General features: G+C 57.6%; 1 protein-coding gene across 4 annotated transcripts in view; it reads left to right on the forward strand.

Moving 5' to 3' along the window:
- Positions 1 to 17643, forward strand: part of BCL11B (BCL11 transcription factor B) — a 75073-nt gene extending 57430 nt beyond the window's left edge. For all 4 annotated transcript variants that reach the window (XM_058655571.1, XM_058655570.1, XM_058655573.1 and 1 more), the window contains one exon: positions 15284 to 17643. In XM_058655571.1, coding sequence (XP_058511554.1) covers positions 15284 to 17415 — 2132 coding nt within the window. In that variant the 3' untranslated portion in view covers positions 17416 to 17643. The remainder of the gene's footprint in view (positions 1 to 15283) is intronic.
- Positions 17644 to 19376: the final 1733 nt, after the last annotated feature.

A 19376-nucleotide genomic window follows, 5' to 3' on the forward strand; every position in this document is an offset into this window, starting at 1 on the left:
CATGGTGCCTGTCAAGTGTTGGCAAAAACTTCAAGGCTTCTGTCCCACTGTCCCCTTCCCTCTGACTGAAGGTAAATCTCTCTCACATTCAGATGACCAGGCTTTGGGGTCCCTGGATTTGGGGATTCAGCTGCAGACCACTATGGAGAGAAAGGAGGGAGAATTGATCCCACCTGGAGGGTCCCTAGCCGGGAGTGTCGGTTGGCAGCCTGCTGGCATCCGGCTTTGGCCACGGTGGTTGTTGTTGGAAGGGCAAAGGCCAGGGCCCTGGAGAATCGACTCCCGCGCCTCCCCCTTCCATGACCCACAAGAGGTGCAGAGAAGGGCTGAGCACGGCTGCCCTGAATCCTGTGCAGGAACTTTGGAACCTCTTCCACCCCTTGGTTGCCTGGTTACGAGCTCATTGTCCCGTGGTCCCCTGCGCAGGGGGCTTGGCGGGGTGGGGGCACTGGCCCGGTGGTGTCTGGTGTTGGGAATGCTGCGAGCACATTCGATTGTATCCAATTCCCATTTCTGTTATGACAGACAGCCCCACTGCCCAGCTGCCCTCTGGAAGCCTCGGACTGCTGGGCTATTTTTTTTTTTTTTTTTTTTTGATGCATGAATGAAGACTGGGAAATGGGCCAGGACTTGGCTCCTGGGCTTCTTCATCATTTATTAGCTTCTCATTTTAATTGTTTCCCTACTTCTTTCCAGATATTTATCTAGGAAGAATTGTCAGTTCTCGCGGCGCTGCGCAGACGCTCCGGGCGGGCGCCGGCTGCAGGATTTTCATGGTTCTCTGGGCAGTGGGCAGGAGGGCCGTTTTGGTTTGGTCCAGCGGCTGTTGGCTGACACCTGTTACCTGGCAGGCGGTGCTGTGGAGGGGCACAGGGGTGACCAGGCCAGGACATCCCTGGTCGGGGGGAGAGGGGCGGGTACTGTCTTCTAGAAACTTTCATAGGTTTGGTGGTGAATGCTACCTGTACGGGCAGGCTCTGGGGTAGGTGAAGCTGGGTAGCCTCAGGCAGGCTGTTCTACCTCTCTGAGCCTTGCTTCCTTTGGCTCAGTTTGCTGAGGCTGAGGCGCTTCATACGGGTTAGGGAAGATGGGCTGGCCATAGTTCTTGGGGTGCCTGGTTCAAGAATGGCCTCCTGGTCCTGGGGGTGGAGTGTGGGGTGTTGTTGCCTCCCGTGTCCCCATCCCATCTGTGAGGTCGGGGAGCCTGAAGTCACAGTGGACCACTCCAGGTGCCTGTGAGGATGGGACTTGGCGTGGGCTCAGGGACACATCTTTCCTGGGGTGCTTTGGGTGACTTTCGGGACTACTGTCACTTGGAACTCAACAGCAGCTGGAAGCCCCACGTCCCTGTTCCCTTGGGTTCCCCTTGTCTGCACTCCATGTGCCATGGTGTCTCGGTGGGACGGAGAGCAAGGCCAGGCCACCCGTCAGTCAGGCCACCCTTGATAGCTGCCCTGCACCTCCTAACTGGGGTGGCCACAGGCTCCTCCTGTGTGGCTTGGTGGGTGGCTGAGTGGACAGGGGGCTGTGGCGAGGCTGTAGCTCCATGGGCATTGCTCAGGCTGCCTGTGTGGAGAGGTAACCCTGAACCTGGGCATGTTTCCCTCCTGTAGGGCTGGCCACCTGCCCTGTCTCTTCTTCCCTGGATGCCAGGCAGGGCATCTCAGGCAGGGCCAGCTCCCAGAGGTTCCATGTCTCACCCTGGGTCTCCCAAGAGGAGGCCACTCTGGAATAGCAACCGCGCAGCTTGATGCTTTGCCTGAGGCACACAGAGCTACTCTGGGGGTCTGTGCGTGGCTGGAGGGCAGGAGCTGGGGAGGACACAGCTATGTCTATGCCAAGTGGGCCTTCTCATGACACTGCTGCCACTGTAGAGAGTTTGCCCAGGCACCAGTCCTGCCAGGCCTGGGGGCGTTCTCTGAGCTCAGAGGGTTGCTGGGGGCTGACTGGACTCAGGAGTCTCTGTGCTGCGCTTCTGCCCACTGGGGTCCCTGGGACTGGCCCCCTGCCATGCCTGTGTGCCTGCTGCCCATGCCCGCATGCACAGCTCCCCCTGGACTCCCGTGCCCTTGGGATTCACTGCCATTTGCGATTTCCTTTGGGGGCCTTTTGGATCAGGAACAACTGTCAACCCTTCCGACCACCCCCAGCCCCATCGCGCCCCTCCTCAAGTGCCAAAAGTTGACAAGCCTTGAGGCCAATGGGAAGGCTGGATTGGCCATGGTGGGCGGGGAGGGGGAGAAAGTGAGAAAGGCCCTTATCAGCTGGTTAAGAGCCTGTTGCAGATAGGAAATGTTTACAGTTCCCTTCTGAGATGTGGCCCGAAGCAATCGGAACCAGAATGACCTCAGACTTGATGACAAAGTGGTGACATCATCCGTGGTCGGGACTTCTGCCCGCAGTGGAGTTTGAGCGAGCTATTGTTCCCTCTCCTTGCTACACTTGCTATTGGAGGTTTGGGTTTGATCGTCTTTTTTTTTTTTTTAAGCAGGGAAACATTTTCACAGAGAACTGTGGGGAAAGCACGGTGGGGACGGTGGGGTTTGATGGGGTTCGATGCTCGGCAGGCCTCGCCTGACTCAGTCCTGCAGCACGTGGTGCCAAGTGCATGGTGATTATTCCTCCCGCAAATCATGTCCTCTTTTTACTCGCTTTTAACATTCTGCCCTTGGCATCTGTTCCAGGCATTGTGGACGGACGTAGCCTGTGTTCTGACAACGGGTTAAAGCAAGCACTTACTGAAAAGCATTCTCTACTTAATTACATTTCCTTCTTCTGGAAGCTATTTTAATTTTTTTTATAATCACATGTTAATTGTGTATTAGTGGGGCCTTTCTGATGAGTTGAAAACATAATGAAACCTTTGTAAACAACACAGAGAGGAAGGAAGAGGAGTGTGTGAGACGGAGGCAGCAGCGGGGAGCCAGTTCGGAGAGGCCCGAGTCGCTGAGCGGCTGCTGGTCCGCAGGGGTGCCCGGGGTACCTGCAGGCCCCCCGTGGACAGCTGTGGCCTTGGCGTTCCCAGCTGGGCGGACACCTCCTGTCCTTCCTCTTTCCATCCTGCTCTTATTCATTCCCTCGTTTCTGCACTCACTGGCTCACGTGCCTTCTTAGCTTCCCACAGCTTAGGCCTTCTGCGTGCATGCTCTGGGGCCTTCTACGAACCTCAGCATGGGCATCGTCTCTGCTTGTGGGCCAGGAAAGCAGAACACAGGGTCAGGACTCTAACCCCCCGCTCCCCCCGCCCCAGCCGTGTGAGTTCAGCCACCCCCAGAAGGGCGGGGAATGAGATGTTTCAGCTCTGTGTGGCTGCCAAGTGTCATGACCCCTTTCCATCCTGCCTCTGGTGGCTCTGCAGTCGCCTGGTACCTGCGCTGGCAGCAGGAACGGGGAAGGAGCCAGCTGAGGCAGGCCCGTGTGGGTGGCAGGGGCGAGGTGGAAGTTGGTTGGCACGCCGCTGTCCCCAGAACGTGCCGTGCTGTGTTGTTTTCTGCCTGTTAACGAGAGCCACGTTTCATGATTGAAGGCACAGCCCCGGCTTACGGTCCCTATTGTGGCAAGTGCCCCCCCCCAAAGGCCGCCTCTGTTCCCCGTTTAAAGGGCCAGGCTTACAGGGGTTTTGTAGTTCCCAGGCTGTTATTCGGGAAACGTGGCTCGGCGCATATAATGAAAGTGCTACTGTGTGTGCGAGCCAGGTTCACCGTGCACGCTCCAAGGAAAGGCTGCCAAGACACTGTGAGGAGCAACCGCCAAGCAAAACACACGCGTGCCGTCCAGTGGAGCCAGCTCACTTCTGCAAATAGAGGAGAAATTGACTTTCTGATTCGGAGTGTTTCTACAACTAAGAAGAATCACTCCAGTGATTGTTCTAAAAATATTCTGGAGGCCTCGGGATTCTGAGCGTCCCTTAATTGTACTTTTTATGTAATCTCTCTCTGGATCATGGTTTTTTTGAAATAACTCAAGCATGCGTGGTCATCTCTTCCACTCCCCCGACCCAGCCCAGTGTTGCTGCATGGTGAAAAAGAGTGGCAAACACAGCAGAAACTGTATTTTTATCTCTTCGGCTTCAGGAAGTATATTTGGGTTTTCATCTCCTGCAGCCGTGGTTGCGAAGGCTCACAGCTGAGCAGCCGAATCTAGGCCAGCCCCTGCCATCCCCGCTGGAGGGGCCGACCTGGGCGTCCCTCCCCAGGGTCGTTTCTTTGGTAGCAGGCTGTAGGGGAAGGGGCAGGGGGGTGACCCATGCAGAGCCCACTCTTCCTCTGCCAGCTCAGGTATGGAGCTTGCTAGGAGCCCTGCATCCTGGGATCCAGGCAAGTCCAGAGTTCAAAAGGTGTTCCCAGTGAGGACATGGACTGGGATTCTTCAATGTGCCTTTATTGCCAACAGCAGGCCCGCCCTCCCCTCCACCTGCCCTGCTTCTCTGCCCTGCTTCCCTTTCCTCCTTTAGTCTATTCTGCCCCGTTGCCTGGCAGAGCCCGAGCCCGGAGTTCTGAGCTGGGGGGGGGGCGAGGGGCCGACTGTCCCAGGCAGAGCCACAACCTGCGTTCTGAGTTGGGGGAGCGAGGGGGCAACCGTCCCAGGCAGACCCCCAGCCTGGGTTCTGAGCTAAGGGGCTGAATGTCCCAGGCAGAGCCCCAGCCCGGAGTTCTGAGCTGGGGGGCGAGTGGCCGACTGTCCCAGGCAGAGCCCCAGCCTGGGTTCTGAGCTGGGAGGGGCGAGGGGGCGACCGTCCCAGGTAGAGCCCCAGCCTGGGTTCTGAGCTGGGGAGCCGTCCTGTGCACTTGTGGGGTGCTTAGTGGGCTCCCTGACTTCTACCTCCTCATCCCCTGTGTCAGGAATGCCCCAGGTCCCTGCGGTGGTTGTAGCTCCACATGGCTCCAGATGTTGCCCAGGATCCCCGAGCAAGGCCAGCTCAGGTGAGAAGTTCCATCCTGCCTGTCCTTCCCCGAGGGGGACTTGTCATTGGCTCTGGGGGCTCCTAGGACTCTGTTTAGTTTTAAGAACAATCAGGAATCACCTGGCGGATGCTGAGGCCTAGGAAAGCAAGAAAGGCTCCCCGTTGCTGAGCCACATCCAGCTTTCCAAAGAGGCCAAGGGACAGTCCTGATGGGAACTGTGTGGCTGGCGGGCGGGTGTGCTGGCCCGGTCGTAGGCGCACCTGTAGGGGCTGGATTGGCCAGAGACAGTTTTCCTCCAACAGTGCCCATGGCTAGTCAGCTCTTGGCTGTCTCTGCTGGGACCAGGTTACTGGGCAGCTTCCTGGAGAAGGGAGCTTCTGGAGGACTTTGCCAGTGTTCACGGCATCTTCAGCTTTGCTGCCCTCCCTCTTGGCAGGGTTTAGGAAGATCACATGCTGTGGCCGTTTACAGGAATCAGCCTCGGTGTCTGTAAATGCTGACACAGGGCTGGGACGCCCAGCAGGGTCAGCTGCCAAATGTCTTTGAGAACTCGAGGACCTGGTGGTCGGCAGCATTTTGTGCTGTGCTTCCTTGCAACGCCACGTGACTGCGTGAGAGCGGTTTCTTGGGCTCGGCCCAAGCCCGTGCTTCTTCCTCTGGCTGCTGTCCACCTGCTAGCTGGCCAAGCTAGCCTTGGGGTGCTCAGGCACTTGGAATTCATGGGCCTTCAGTCTCTCCAGGGACCTGGCCTGCAGGGCTCTCTAGAGGAAGCTGGACAGGACCAAATCGAATCCTGAGTGTGGCTAAGTCATCCTGGCTGGAGCTCCCCAGCCCCCACAGCAACCGCTTTGTCACTGGCCCCATCTCCCCACCCACCAGGCGTGTGTGTGGGGGCGTGATGCTTCTATCCTACACCCCTGGAGTGGGTGGGCACATCCACTGGGGTCACAGGTCACTGTCAGTGCCTATATGAATCTGAGGTGCCAAGCTGCCCAGCCTCCACGCTGGTGTCTGGGGAGGGCCTGTATTGTTAACCTTGCCCCCCCACATGCATGTGCATGTGTGCGTGAGTGTGTGCCTGTGCGTGGGACGTTGATTCTTTCTGGCACAGCTTCTGTGGTGGTGCCTGGCACATCCACGGCCTCGGCAGCCTAGGCGCGCATCCGGGTACCTGGGACCTTGGGCACGGTTGGGCTGTGCCTGCCAGGGGTGACTGCGTCCTGGGCTGCCGGCAGCGGGCTGGAGCAGGCTTGGCACCGTGGCAGAGGCAGAGTGCTGAAGTGCCGCAGGTTTTTCATATGGAAATGTGAAATAATGGGGTGATTAAATAGAGCTGTATATTAAAGTACATCTGACATTAGAATTACCATAATGTGCTGTAGCCTTAGGCTGAGTGCTTTATTTGCCATCTGCGTCGGCCCAAAATCCCCCCGGGAAGCGCTAAAATATTCTGAATAAACTCAGCTCGAGTTCTTATTGAGAGTAAAATACCATTTGTGGCACGTCGTATTGATTCGTCTTAATTGTGGTGCAGAAAAGAACATTCACTGGCTGATGACTTTTGTGCTTGGTGACAAGCTGGCTGGAGTTCGTCTAACACTGCAGTTGGTTAACCTGGGCAGATGGGCGGACGCGGCCAGGCGGGCACCTGGACTCCAGCCGCGGGAGCTGCAGCGCCTCCCCCCAGCCCCGACACCACAGCTGGGGCTCCCTGCCAACCCCCTGCTCTCCTGGGTGTGGGGCGGGTGGTGAGGGAGGGAGGGGAGAAGTGCACCCCATGTGGGGACACAGGAAATTGGCACTGCATCCCCTGGGGCGCTCCCTACACTAGCTTAGTCTCCTTCCCAACAGCACAGACGCACCAGCCAGCCGTGCCAACAGCACCACTGCCTATGTCTTGGCCCTTGGTTGGAGAGAGATACCATGCGTGCATGCTTAAGGAAAGACAGCGAGGAGGAGGGAGGGAGAACCCACTCCTGCAGGCAGAGGCAGCTGCGTTGGTTATTGGGCAGTGACTGTGGGACCCGGTTATGCCCCCCCAGCCCCTCCCTGGAGCAGGTGCCTGCAAAGTGCCCACCATGGCATTGCCAGTAGGAACACACTCTAGGAGTCCTACCGCAACCCTGCCCGCCATGCAAGGTCCAGTTTTTACCCTATAATTGCCCATCATTATACCCAATTTAAATATTCAAACATCCTCCCCCCAACCCTGGGCTAGCATGTGTTTATTACAAATTCAGAACAAGGGAATAACCTTTAACTTCTGAGACAAATGAGACAAATTTACAAGTGCGCCTCTGCTGTTTGCTGTGCTTTATCAATCCCCGTGGACCGGAGCACTTTTGCTGTAACACCGCTCGCAACAATATCCATATATTACTACTTGTTTGTAGTGTGCGGGTAACGAGTCCCCTCTGCATTCACTAACCTATAGAACTCGGCGCCCAGCCTCTCCATAACGTCAGTTATCTCCGTGGAGCTAAACGTACACTCCATTAAAACCAGATTTACTGCCCCCGCCGTACTTCTTGGGGTGGAACGTGATTTCTGTGGATTTAAGGGAAGGCAGGATGGCGGCCTGCCTCGTGGAGGAAGTTGTGAATTATGGGGGAGGGAGACTTCCTGTGTCGGAGGGAGGTGGTGGCTGGCGGGGCGGGGGGGCACATGTGCATGGCAGTGGCACGCAGACGCACCTGCAGCCGGCTGTCGGCTTGCTTTTCACCAGTTTGTTTTCTGACTCGCCCCTCTTTTGTTGGCTGCGTGATAAGGAGACTTGGCTCTATTCCCTGCTTCCACGTGCGCTGCGGGGTTGCCGTCCCCTGAGTTCTAGAATGCTTGCAGGAGGGTCTGTGTGGGGTAGTTTGGGGTGAGCCCTCGGGAGTGGTAGCCCAGCAGAACCTTCTGGGAAGGTGTGGGCCCTTGCTGGGGAGGCTGACAAGTGGTGGGTTTTGGGGGGACCTGATGACACATTCTTTGGGGGTGGGGCGATACGGCATTTCCAGCAGTTTCTAGAGCCTTCTTGAGGATATGGGTGCTACAGACGGCCTTGAGGAGTGTGCTGCAGCTGGCTGGCCATGTATGTGAAGGCTGTGTGCCTCCTGCCCTGCACCCCGGCTCCCCACCCTGCACTTGGCGAGTCCGTGTGTGTGTCTGTCGAGCTGGGTGGCAATTTGCTGAGCCTAGAGCTGCACACCTGTGCTGACCACAGACTTGAGCAGTTACCATCAAGGCTCTTCTGGGAAATCTCGGGTGCATGGTGCTGGTGTCTGTGGTTCCCACCCCCAACCCCTGCCCCATTCCCGTTCCACTAAGGCAGATTCACACACCTAGGATACTGCAAAAGGGTGGACTTGCTAGAGTGGATGAGCCACTCTGGAGTGACAGAAAAGTGGGCTGTGGATGTCATCCTGGGCGTGGGTGCCTGTGTTGGGTAGGAGGGCTGGGTGTGGTTGGGGGGCAAGGCTCTGGGAGGGCTTTGCCTTTGTGACTGCCGACTTGTTGATGTGAGGTGGAAGCTTTGCTGCCTTTGCGATGCACTCTGTCCTCCAGGTGTGGTTCTCAGATCCTGCCCCCTTCCCATTTCCACTGGCGGAATGTTCCCTCTGAACCCAGGCTCCCACTTCCACACCTGTGTGTGTGTGTGTTCCTCAGCCGGACAAGCCCGCACTCTCCCCTCTGCAGGACAAGCTCGCCATTCCTTCTGAACCTGTGCCAGTGTTTCCAGCCGTGTGGCATGCCCTGCAGCTGTGACCCTGTGGGCTGGCCCTTCCTGGCTACTGCCCTTTGCTCAGAGGTTCTGGCCCAGAGCAGCTGCCTGTGCATCTGTGAAGAGAGGAAGCAGTGGGAGAAAGGAGCGAATGAAAATGCTGACAACCCTGTGCCGTCTCTGGGTGGCCAGGTGCTTTTCTCTGTCCCTTCCGGGAACTGTCAGAGGAAGTGTCTGGGAGCAAGGGCTGCCTGCACTGGGGGACACGGGGCCCCTGTGGAGCTCCAGCCAGAAGTGGTTACGACTCCCATTTCTCATGATGGAAGTGTGATCTCCCCACTGTGGCATCCTGTACCCCAGGTGCACTTGCACTTCAGCCCTGCCTTGCAGCCTGTGGTCTATCTTGAAGGCCACTTGCATGTGTTGCCTTCTGAGTATCCCCAAGTGACAGGGCAGCTGCTGCTTCGGCTCTGCCTTTGGAGTCCCTGTGTTAACTTCCCAACCTTCACTTGTGGCTTCTTCCTGGGGGGCACAGGGACATCAAGCTCTGCTGGCATTTTCCAATAGACAGGGCTGTTATGGGCAATGCCGGGGCTCTGTGTTCGAGGCTGCAGCAAGTGTTCTAAGTTCTTTGCCAAGCCTTGGGTAACTAGGAAGATGAACATGCCTTGCTGCTGACTTCAGCTGCAAGAATCCCATCTGATAAATGGGTGCTCACAAGCCATGGGGGGCTGAGTGAGGTGTGCTAGCAGTGAGAGGCGGCTCGGCCATGGCGGGTGCAGGTGGCATGAGGGGACACGGCTTCCTGGTAGTCGCAGCCCCCGTGTGTCCCAGCATAGCACTGACCCCAGGTAAATGGATGGGGATGTGTTCCTGTTCCTGCCACCTGCAGACTCTGTTACCTGGGATCTCACTCAGTTGAGCACTGTGGTAAGAGTTTTCTTTTAAAAAAAATTTTTTTTTAAAAAAGAAGATCTGGATTAAAACCTGCTCTCTAAAGTGGCTATGAGCATCCCCCCCGAAATCCCCAGGGTCGTGGTACATGCAGGCTGTGGGCAGGCTGAGCACATGGAACCAAGGACAAGGACTGACCCTTGACATGGTGGTTGGTACACAGTGTAGATTTGTACACCTGGCTGGGGAATTCAGAGGAGATTCTACCTGAGCAGGTAGAGAATGAAGCAGGTGCTCCAGGTAGCAGGAGGTGGGGGCATGGAGATGTGCCTAGAGACCAGGGACCAAGGAGTGGCCAGGGCATGGTGAGTGCAGGGAGTTGGCAATGCTGTCAGCAGTATGTTTAGGGAGGCTGGCTTGCTTGTGGCAGGCCATGGTAGAAGCGGCAATGAGGTGCCTTGGCTCTGTTTGGCCATTTGGGAAAGATAGGCTGTTTGCTGGCAGTGCAGATCCCAGCCCTGCCCTGGAGATGGCCCAGAGTGGAAGGCACAGTGCACAGTCTGGCTCACCTGGGCCTGGGCAGACACTCTCCTCCTGGTACTGATGGCCGGAAATCACAGAATGCAGGATGCAGGGCATGGATGCTCTGTGTGTCATGGGGTCTCCGCCACCCCCATGTACCCCAGAGCCTGTGGGTATGCCATGATGGTTCTTCCCTGCTGCAGAGTAGCTGCCTGGGGAGGCAGGTGTGTGTCCACCACACTGACGTGGAGCCTGGAACTTAGCAAGGTCCAGCCCCTTCTCCCAGGGTCCTGGCTCCCAAGTGCACTCCTGCTGGCAGACAACTGAGAACACTGGGCATTATTTGCTGGCCGCTGCGCCACCATTGGCTGCTGATGGTTGGGAAGGCTGCTCGTGTTAGTGACCATGCTGGAGGCTGGGCACTGCCCTCAGGGATCTTGGTGTCCTGGCCCAGAAGTTGAATCTCACGTGCAGAACACCTGCCAAAGGTGTGCCCCTGAGGAGGTTGCTGCCGGGAAGGATCCCAGTGTGGGGGTCCATGAGGTGAAGCACCCGAGATGCTGGTCCCTTTGCGGGGTCAAACCCTCCCTCTCCCATTTAGCTAAGCCCTTGAATTGTCTCTCCCAGCAGCCCCCGTGTACCCTTAGCACCGCAGTACTGTCCATGAAAGCTCAGAGTTGTTATGAGTGTCTCTGCCCCAGGCAGCCACAGGACGCCTGGGTCTTCCTGTCTGTGCAGTGGATTGGGGCTGGTGTCCTGCCACAGCTGGTTACGCTGTCACTTGTCACAGTGGCATCCCAGATCCCAGATCTGGGCTGTTATGGGCAATGCCGGGGCTCTGTGTTTGAGCCCCACTGCTCCACTTCCTCCCCAGCTCCCTGCTGACGCACCTGGTTCGTGTGCTTGCACCCTGGTTTTGACCTGGCCCAGCCCTGGCTGCTGTGAACATCTGGGGAGTGAACCAGCAGACAAACCTTCCGTCTCTTCTTGTTCTGTTGCTCTGCCTTTCAAATGAATGAATGAATGTTTTATAAAACAAAAACAAAAACCCCTCCCTAAAACCCAAACGTGAAACACTGAAGAAAGGCAGCTCGAAGTCGTCCTTAGCAGAATGTCAGCGGGGGTGGCTGGCCCTGTCCAGGCTGGGCCAGCCGCTGGGCTCTCTGTGCCCCAGAATCCAGGGACGTTGATTGGCGGCAGCTGCCTGGAGTGCAGAGTTGCCCAGGATGCTGAGACTGGAGCAGAAGCGTGGGCATGGATTGGCACCATCTGCACAGGCACCCGAGTAGGGCAGGGGGTGTGTTGGAGGTGCAGTGTCCGTTCGTTCTTAGTCTGCTCGTGGTGCTGCTGTGGCCACCAACCATGTCTGCCCCTCCTCGTACGATCATTAAAGTGGTATCATTTAGTGTGTGTCTAGCCCAAAGCAGTGTGTCTGGCATGGGAAGGCGTGGCGACCGTTGCAGGCACACACAACCACCCTCTGGACTCCAGGACCGCGAGCCTGCCTGTGTTTTGTTGTTCCAGTCTGTTGTGATCAGCACAGTGGGCACTGCCAGGGCACAGTCTCTGTGGCCTGGGACAGAACCGGGCAGCTCTGCAGTCCGCTGCCTCGCTGGTGACATGGCGATGGTGGCTGCTGTATTGCCGAGGTAGCTGGGAACTTGTATGAGGGCCGTGTGCAGTCAGCCCAGGGCCTGGCTTGGGGTCAGGGTTTTCCAGGGGTTCCTTGCCGCTGGGAGTTGGAGTGCATTGTGGTGATGCTGGGAGGGAGCTGGAGTCCTGTCTGGGTTCAGAGAGCTGGGAAGGGGCATGGCCCTGCCTCCTCTGGCTTTGGGATGGTATTTCTGTTTCCTCAGGGCAGCAGGGCTGCTCAGAGGCAACGGTGAGGCTGCCAAGCCAACCGTGAGGCACTTGCTGACTGCCCTGCCCACCCCCTCCACCCCTGCCCCCCATCCCACCCCTGCACAGCCTCTTCCGCAGGTGGAAGTGCCCTGGGGAGAGGGTCCCTCTCCATCGTGGCCTTCTCACTGAGTAATAACTCAGTTAAGGTGTGTGTTTTATTAAATATCCCTGATACCTTTATTGGTGTTATTAGTGCAGCGGCATAGTGAGACAGCAATCACTTAAATGTGCTTTAAAGGGAAGCTGCCGGCGGCTCTCAGCGCAGCGTCTGTTGCAGGAGTCCGGCTGCCTGCCGCTTCCCAAGCAGCACAATAAAATAGGACCATTTCCTTGCTGGCCGCTGGCTGCTGGGATTTTGCAGTCTGGAATGCAGTGGGCTGGCTGTGCCATGCTCCCTCCAGGGTCCTACCGCGGCCACAGTTAGGCTGCTGGACACCCCACTGACACCCAGGGATAGCTAGGTCACTCTCCCAACACCAGAGAGGACCAGGTTCAAGGGTGGAGGATCTGCACCAGAACATGTGGTGTACAGGGTCAGGAATTCCCTCAGTTTTACCAGCCCTCTTTGCAGGCAGGTGTAGAACATGAAGGCTCCAAGCGTGCCTAGGTCTTCATTCTCCTGGGAGCCTCGAAGCAGAGCTGTGAACCCAGGGGCTCTCCCGAGTGAGGGGTCTCGGGGAGGGATGCACTGGAGAGAGACAGGGAAGGGTCCCAGGAGCTGGTGGAACCAAGAAGGCCCAGTGTGGGTTTTGCCATGACTAGGGAGGGAGGGATGCTGGCAGAGCCCCAGGCTCTGGGTTCTTCACCCCTCACCCCAGGGGATTCAGCACAGAAAAGTCACGCCCAGGTTTGACGTTGCTGGGTGAATTGCTTCTAAATCACTTTGGCCATCACCTTCCGGTGGACATAGCAGCGTGGTGGGGAGCGGATCCCGGCTGGGCCTCAGACAGCCTGCATGTTGTATGCGGAGCAGCCTCCAGCACGGCTGTAGGCAGGTGCCGCCGAGTGCAGCTATGACTGTGTCACGCAGGGAAGGGAGGATGGCCAGGCCTGCACGCTGACGCTCTTGAGCTGTTTGAAAATGAGCTGTGTGACCACAAGCCAAGGGTTCAAAACTATCCAGTGAGTACCTGGATGGAGAACACGATGGTGGTGACGCGGCTCAGTCTTCCGGAGGGAGCGGCTGGTGGTGTTCGGGGCTCGGAGGCTGTAGCCAGGGACATGCCGTGGAGATGAACATTTATTAAAGAAGCTGGGGTGGGTGGGCAGAGCTGTTTTTGAGGGCTGGGGGTTTTTCAGAAGGCTTCAGCTCCTGGGACCTGTGCCCTGGAGCGGGGAGGACGTTACCCTGGTAGGTGTTGGCCCTGAGTTCCAAGTCTGAGAATGAACGTAGCCCGCTGTGAATCACGGACAAGTAATGGCCTCCCCATGCTGTTCCTAGCCAGGCTTGGGGCAGGCTCTTTTTTCAAACATGAAGTGGGAGCCGCGTGTTTCAGAGCGTGTAGCTACACGTTTCCTGGCAGCTGCCATTTTGAGTTAAAAAAAAAAAACTGCTTTTCAGCTTCATTCCTGGCCTGCCTGGGGGCTCGTATTTGCCTGAGAGCCGCATTCCTCAGCAGCCACAGAACTTTCTAGAAAACGTGTGGCTGCAGATCAAGGGGAGCTCCCCTGAGGGAGGGGAAGAGATGGGAGGTGCGAGGGGAGGTGGTCAGACTGGAGCAGCTGGAGGAGCAGTGTGGAGGGGGCAGCCAGCAGGCTGATTCTCCTGTGGGGCCCCTTTCCCCAGGGCTGCCTGCAGGAGGCCAGGGCTCCGACCAGCTCCCTGCCCCCTTGGAGGGGGTCAGCTGCCCCTCAAATGCTCCTCTGTGGAGAACTGGACCACCCAGGCCTCCTGGGGCAGTGAAATGCGCCGGCCGCTCTGGGGAGACAGCCTGTCCCTCTTCTGGTCTCCTGTCTTCTGACCAGCAGCCACAGAAGGACACTAGAGACCAGAGTGACCTTGGGTGGCTGTGTTCCTGCCCACCCCATCTGCCCCCATCCTGGGTTGGGGGGACCCTGGGACACCCCACACCCAATATCCGTGGGGTCCTAGGTCTGCAGGAACGGCGGCATCAGAGAGAGGTGCACACTGGATTCAGCCACTCTGGGCGCTTGGTTCCCCAGTCCCTGGGTTCTGAAGGATGGTTTGCAGGTGTCGGGAGCCGCCCCTAAGGGTGCAGGCTTTGAAATGCCATCAGTGGATGGAAATCAAGGCTGCTCTCTGTGTGGGGTTTCAGAGAACCCTCCTGCCCCCACTGCCCCTCGCCTTATGGATACAGGGCTCGGGTGGTCCATTTGCATGTTGGCCTCAGCGGAGAGCCTGGTGGTCTTGTGGGTACAGGGAAGCTGGACAAGGCAAAAGGGACTTTTCACACATGTGTCGGTGTTGCCTTGGCCTGGTCTGAGATGCGATGCCTGTGTCTCTCCGCTTCCTGGCCAGTTACTGGTGATGGGAGATGACCTGTCTGCACCTGTGCATCTGCTTCAAGCATCAGGAGTGGTTAGGATGGGAGGAGCAGGCAGCTTCACCCAGGGGTTGGAGATGGCAACTGCGGGTGGGGTTCTGGCTGAGATGTCCGGCCTCCACCTTGTGAGTGCCCTGATGACCAACACTGACAGTGACGTTCTGGCTGTGTGCCAACGGCGTCACTGCAATTTACCACGAGTGTCACGAGAGTGGGTTTCTAACAAATCGACAGCTGCCATGGCCAGGCCAGCCTGCTTGTCTGATTGCATGCTTTCTTTCACTTATTAATGTTCTAGCCAAGGGCTCAGCCATGCCTTTGGCCTCTCTGTGGGGGCCTGGGGAGCGGCCTGGGAAGGGGCCTGAGGCAGAACCCTGACCTGTGTTTGGGGAAAGGTATGGGCAGCTGTCTTCCCACACTACACTCTGCTTTGGGGGCAGACCCTACTGCAGGAAATCCCCAGGACCCCTTCCTGCAGCTGAGCCCCAGTCGGTGTTTTGGTTAAATGTCCTTGAGTCAGACAGGGTCAGATCAAGGGGACAGGCATTTGGAGACGGTCAGTCCCAGTGACCAAGGGCCAGGGTGCACCTGGCACCTAGGAGGTGGAGGTCAGGGACTACCCCCTATGCCTCAAGGAGTCCACCTGGTCTAGTTGGTTTCCAGTCCAGAGAGCCCTAATGGCCTTGGTGGCCAAGATTTGCCCAGCCTGTGGCATCCTCCCACACACGGCCTCCCCAGGGGGCCAAAGCAAGGCCACTGTACCTTCTGTAGGTGCCCCTTGACCCCATGCGCTCGCATTGGCCTCCCCATTCACACGCCTCTCTTGCCTTTCTCTCCGTGTGTCTCCCCAGGTAAAGATGAGCCTTCCAGCTACATTTGCACAACATGCAAGCAGCCCTTCAACAGCGCGTGGTTCCTGCTGCAGCATGCGCAGAACACGCACGGCTTCCGCATCTACCTGGAGCCTGGGCCGGCCAGCAGCTCACTCACGCCGCGGCTCACCATCCCGCCGCCGCTCGGACCGGAGGCCGTGGCGCAGTCGCCACTCATGAATTTCCTGGGCGACAGCAACCCCTTCAACCTGCTGCGCATGACGGGCCCCATCCTGCGGGACCACCCCGGTTTCGGCGAGGGCCGCCTGCCCGGCACGCCACCGCTCTTCAGCCCGCCGCCGCGCCACCACCTGGACGCGCACCGTCTGAGCGCCGAGGAGATGGGGCTCGTCGCCCAGCACCCCAGTGCCTTCGACCGAGTCATGCGCCTGAACCCCATGGCCATCGACTCGCCCGCCATGGACTTCTCGCGACGGCTGCGCGAGCTGGCGGGTAACAACTCCACGCCGCCGCCTGTGTCGCCAGGCCGTGGCAACCCTATGCATCGGCTCCTGAACCCCTTCCAGCCCAGCCCCAAGTCCCCTTTCCTGAGCACGCCGCCGCTGCCGCCCATGCCGCCCGGGGGCACGCCGCCCCCGCAGCCGCCGGCCAAGAGCAAGTCGTGCGAGTTCTGCGGCAAGACCTTCAAGTTTCAGAGCAACCTCATCGTGCACCGGCGCAGCCACACGGGCGAGAAGCCCTACAAGTGCCAACTGTGCGACCACGCGTGCTCGCAGGCGAGCAAGCTCAAGCGCCACATGAAGACGCACATGCACAAGGCCGGCTCGCTGGCCGGGCGCTCGGACGACGGGCTCTCGGCCGCCAGCTCGCCCGAGCCTGGCACCAGCGAGCTGACTGGCGATGGGCTCAAAGCAGCTGACGGCGACTTCCGCCACCACGAGAGCGACCCGTCGCTGGGCCATGAGCCCGAAGAGGAGGACGAGGAGGAGGAGGAGGAAGAGGAGGAGCTGCTGCTGGAGAACGAGAGCAGGCCCGAGTCGAGCTTCAGCATGGACTCGGAGCTGAGCCGCAACCGAGAGAACGGAGGCGGCGGCGGAGGCCTGGGCGCGGGCGCAGGTGTGGGCGCAGGCCTGGGCGTGGGCGCTGGAGCCGGGGTCCCTGGCGCAGGTGTGGGCGTGGGTGGCGCGGCCAAGGTGCTGGCAGACGAGAAGGCGCTGGTGCTGGGCAAGGTCATGGAGAACGTGGGCCTGGGCGCACTGCCGCCACAGTATGGCGAGCTGCTGGCCGACAAGCAGAAGCGAGGCGCCTTCCTCAAGCGCGCAGCGGGAGTGGGCGGCGTGGGCGTGGGCGTTGGTGTTGACCCCGGCGATGACGAGGACGCGGGCGGCTGCGGAGATGCGGGGACAGGCGGTGCTGTCAATGGGCGCGGGGGCGGCTTCGCACCCGGTGCCGACCCCTTCCCCGGCCTCTTCCCGCGCAAGCCCGCACCGCTGCCCAGCCCCGGGCTCAACAGCGCGGCCAAGCGCATCAAGGTGGAGAAGGACCTGGAGCTGCCGCCAGCCGCGCTCATCCCATCCGAGAATGTGTACTCGCAGTGGCTCGTGGGCTACGCCGCGTCGCGCCACTTCATGAAGGACCCCTTCCTGGGCTTCACGGACGCGCGCCAGTCACCCTTCGCCACGTCGTCGGAGCACTCGTCCGAGAACGGCAGCCTTCGCTTCTCCACGCCGCCCGGGGACCTGCTGGACGGCGGCCTGTCGGGCCGCAGCGGCACGGCCAGCGGGGGCAGCACGCCGCACCTGGGCGGCCCGGGCCCCGGGAGGCCCAGCTCCAAGGAGGGCCGCCGCAGCGACACGTGCGAGTATTGCGGCAAGGTGTTCAAAAACTGCAGCAACCTCACCGTGCACCGGCGGAGCCACACCGGTGAGCGGCCTTACAAGTGCGAGCTGTGCAACTACGCGTGCGCCCAGAGCAGCAAGCTGACTCGCCACATGAAGACGCATGGGCAGATCGGCAAGGAGGTGTACCGCTGTGACATCTGCCAGATGCCTTTCAGTGTCTACAGCACCCTGGAGAAACACATGAAAAAGTGGCATGGCGAGCACTTGCTGACGAACGACGTCAAGATCGAGCAGGCTGAGCGGAGCTAAGCCGAGGCGTTGCGTGCTCGTGTGTGCGTCCTGCCCCCGGACCACGCGCCCGCCACCTGTGCGGCCCTGACTCACCTCCGCGGCCCTGCCATTGCGCGGTGCCCTGTGCACCTGTTTCCTGCACTGGGGGACCTTCCGGGTGTGCCAGCCCTCCAACCTAACCTGTGTCTGCGAAGTCCTATGGAAACTCGAGGGTTGATTAAGGCAGTAAAAATTGTGGAGCCTTTTTAACTGTGCAATAATTTCTGTATTTATTGGGTTTTGTCAATTTTTTTTGGCATGTGCAGGTACTTTTTATTCTTCTTTCTGTTTCAGTTTCTTTAAAAGATTTTGTTGGGTATCCATCCCTTCATAGTTTTTTTTAAACAAAATCCCATAGTAGCCTGAGCAGTGACTCGCAAGCAATGTAGAGAAGAAGTATATCTTTTAAATTATAATTTGGGGGAGGGGTGCTGCTTTTTTGAGATTTAAGCTAAGCATGTGTAATTTCTTGTGAAGAAGCCAACACTTAAATGACTTTTGAAGTTTACTTTTTTATTCCTTTTTTTTTGTCCTGAAATAAAATGTGGCATGCGGTTTTTGCTTTGGTTTTTGTTTCGTTTTTGGGAGGGTGTGTACAGCGGATAACAATCCCTAAAAATTGTAGCACTTTGTTTCAGAATTGGAATGCAGACTGGCACTGAGGAGCTGCCGAGTCACAGAGGCCTTTGCTGTGTTGGTTTCAGCTGTCACATTCTGTAAGGGGAACTTAGGGGTGGTTAGGGAGTGGTGGTGGCCCCCCCTTGAGCAGGCACCTCACAAACTCAGCAGGGCCCAGGGCCCCCAGGACACTGGGAAGTGATGAGAGAGTATCCTTTGGAGGTTGGGCGTGGCCAGCAGCTAGCTGGCCCCCGTAGGATGCTGGGGCAGTCTGAAGCCCTCGCTCCTGCGTGTCCCAGGCGAGGTGGAGCCGAGGGTCTCCCTCCGCAGTTAGATGGTGCTGGCCTGCAGTGAGTGTGCAGTCCAGCTGCTTCTGGCCTCAGGCCTCCCTCCCTCTCCCAAGCCCTACGTTACTACAAGTGGTGGTGGATGGGTCATTTGTCAGGAAGACACAGGCTCTGATGGCCAGTTGAGGAAGCTCCTGTGTGCTGTAGGGACAGTGTGTATGTGTGTGGGGATCTTAGGAAGGGAAGCGACCCAGTCAGGGGTCCTGCGCTGCCTCCCCAATTCTCCCCCTCTCGTTAGGCTGGAAGGAAGCAAACATTGGACTGTTGAGATTAAACATTTGGGTTCTGTTGACCGCACTTTAAAGCTCTTTTGTTTGCATTTAAATTAAATGGCTTCTGAACAAGAAATTGCAGCATATTCTTCTCTTTGGCCCAGAGTTGGGTTAAACTTAAGGGACAGCTGAGACCGAGTGTCAGTGTTGCTAAGCGTGGCATTCACAATACTGGCACTATAAAGAACCGAATAAAATAATAATTTATTGGACAGTTTTTCTACTGCCATTCAATTTGATGTGAGTGCCTTGAAAACTGATCTTCCTATCCGAGTCTCTTGAGACAAATGCAAAACTTTTTTTTTTTTTTGGAAAAGACTTTTTAAAAACAGTAAAGTGAGAAAAAGTACATTCTTTAGACACCAACAAAGCCACATTTACTTTAGATTAAAAAAAAAAATCCTGGTTGGAGAGAGAGGACGTGAAAATGCCATATGAGATCCAATCAAATGAAGAAATAAACCCAGCACAATCTCGGACACCTGTGAGCTGAATTCTCCTCAACCCCTTTTGATTGTGGGACAACGCTGCTTAGAGGTGGAGCGCAGGTGACCTACTGCTGAATTAGAACTCAAGTGACGCAAGTTACACGTTGGTATCATTGAATGAAAACAAAAACCATTCAGGAGCAACGGCTAAGTTTTTCTAAAGTTAAATTTAGTGCACTCTGTCTTAAAAATACGTTTACAGTATTGGATACATA

Source organism: Ochotona princeps, chromosome 26 (genome assembly GCF_030435755.1).
Source record: "Ochotona princeps isolate mOchPri1 chromosome 26, mOchPri1.hap1, whole genome shotgun sequence".
NCBI lineage: Eukaryota > Metazoa > Chordata > Mammalia > Lagomorpha > Ochotonidae > Ochotona > Ochotona princeps.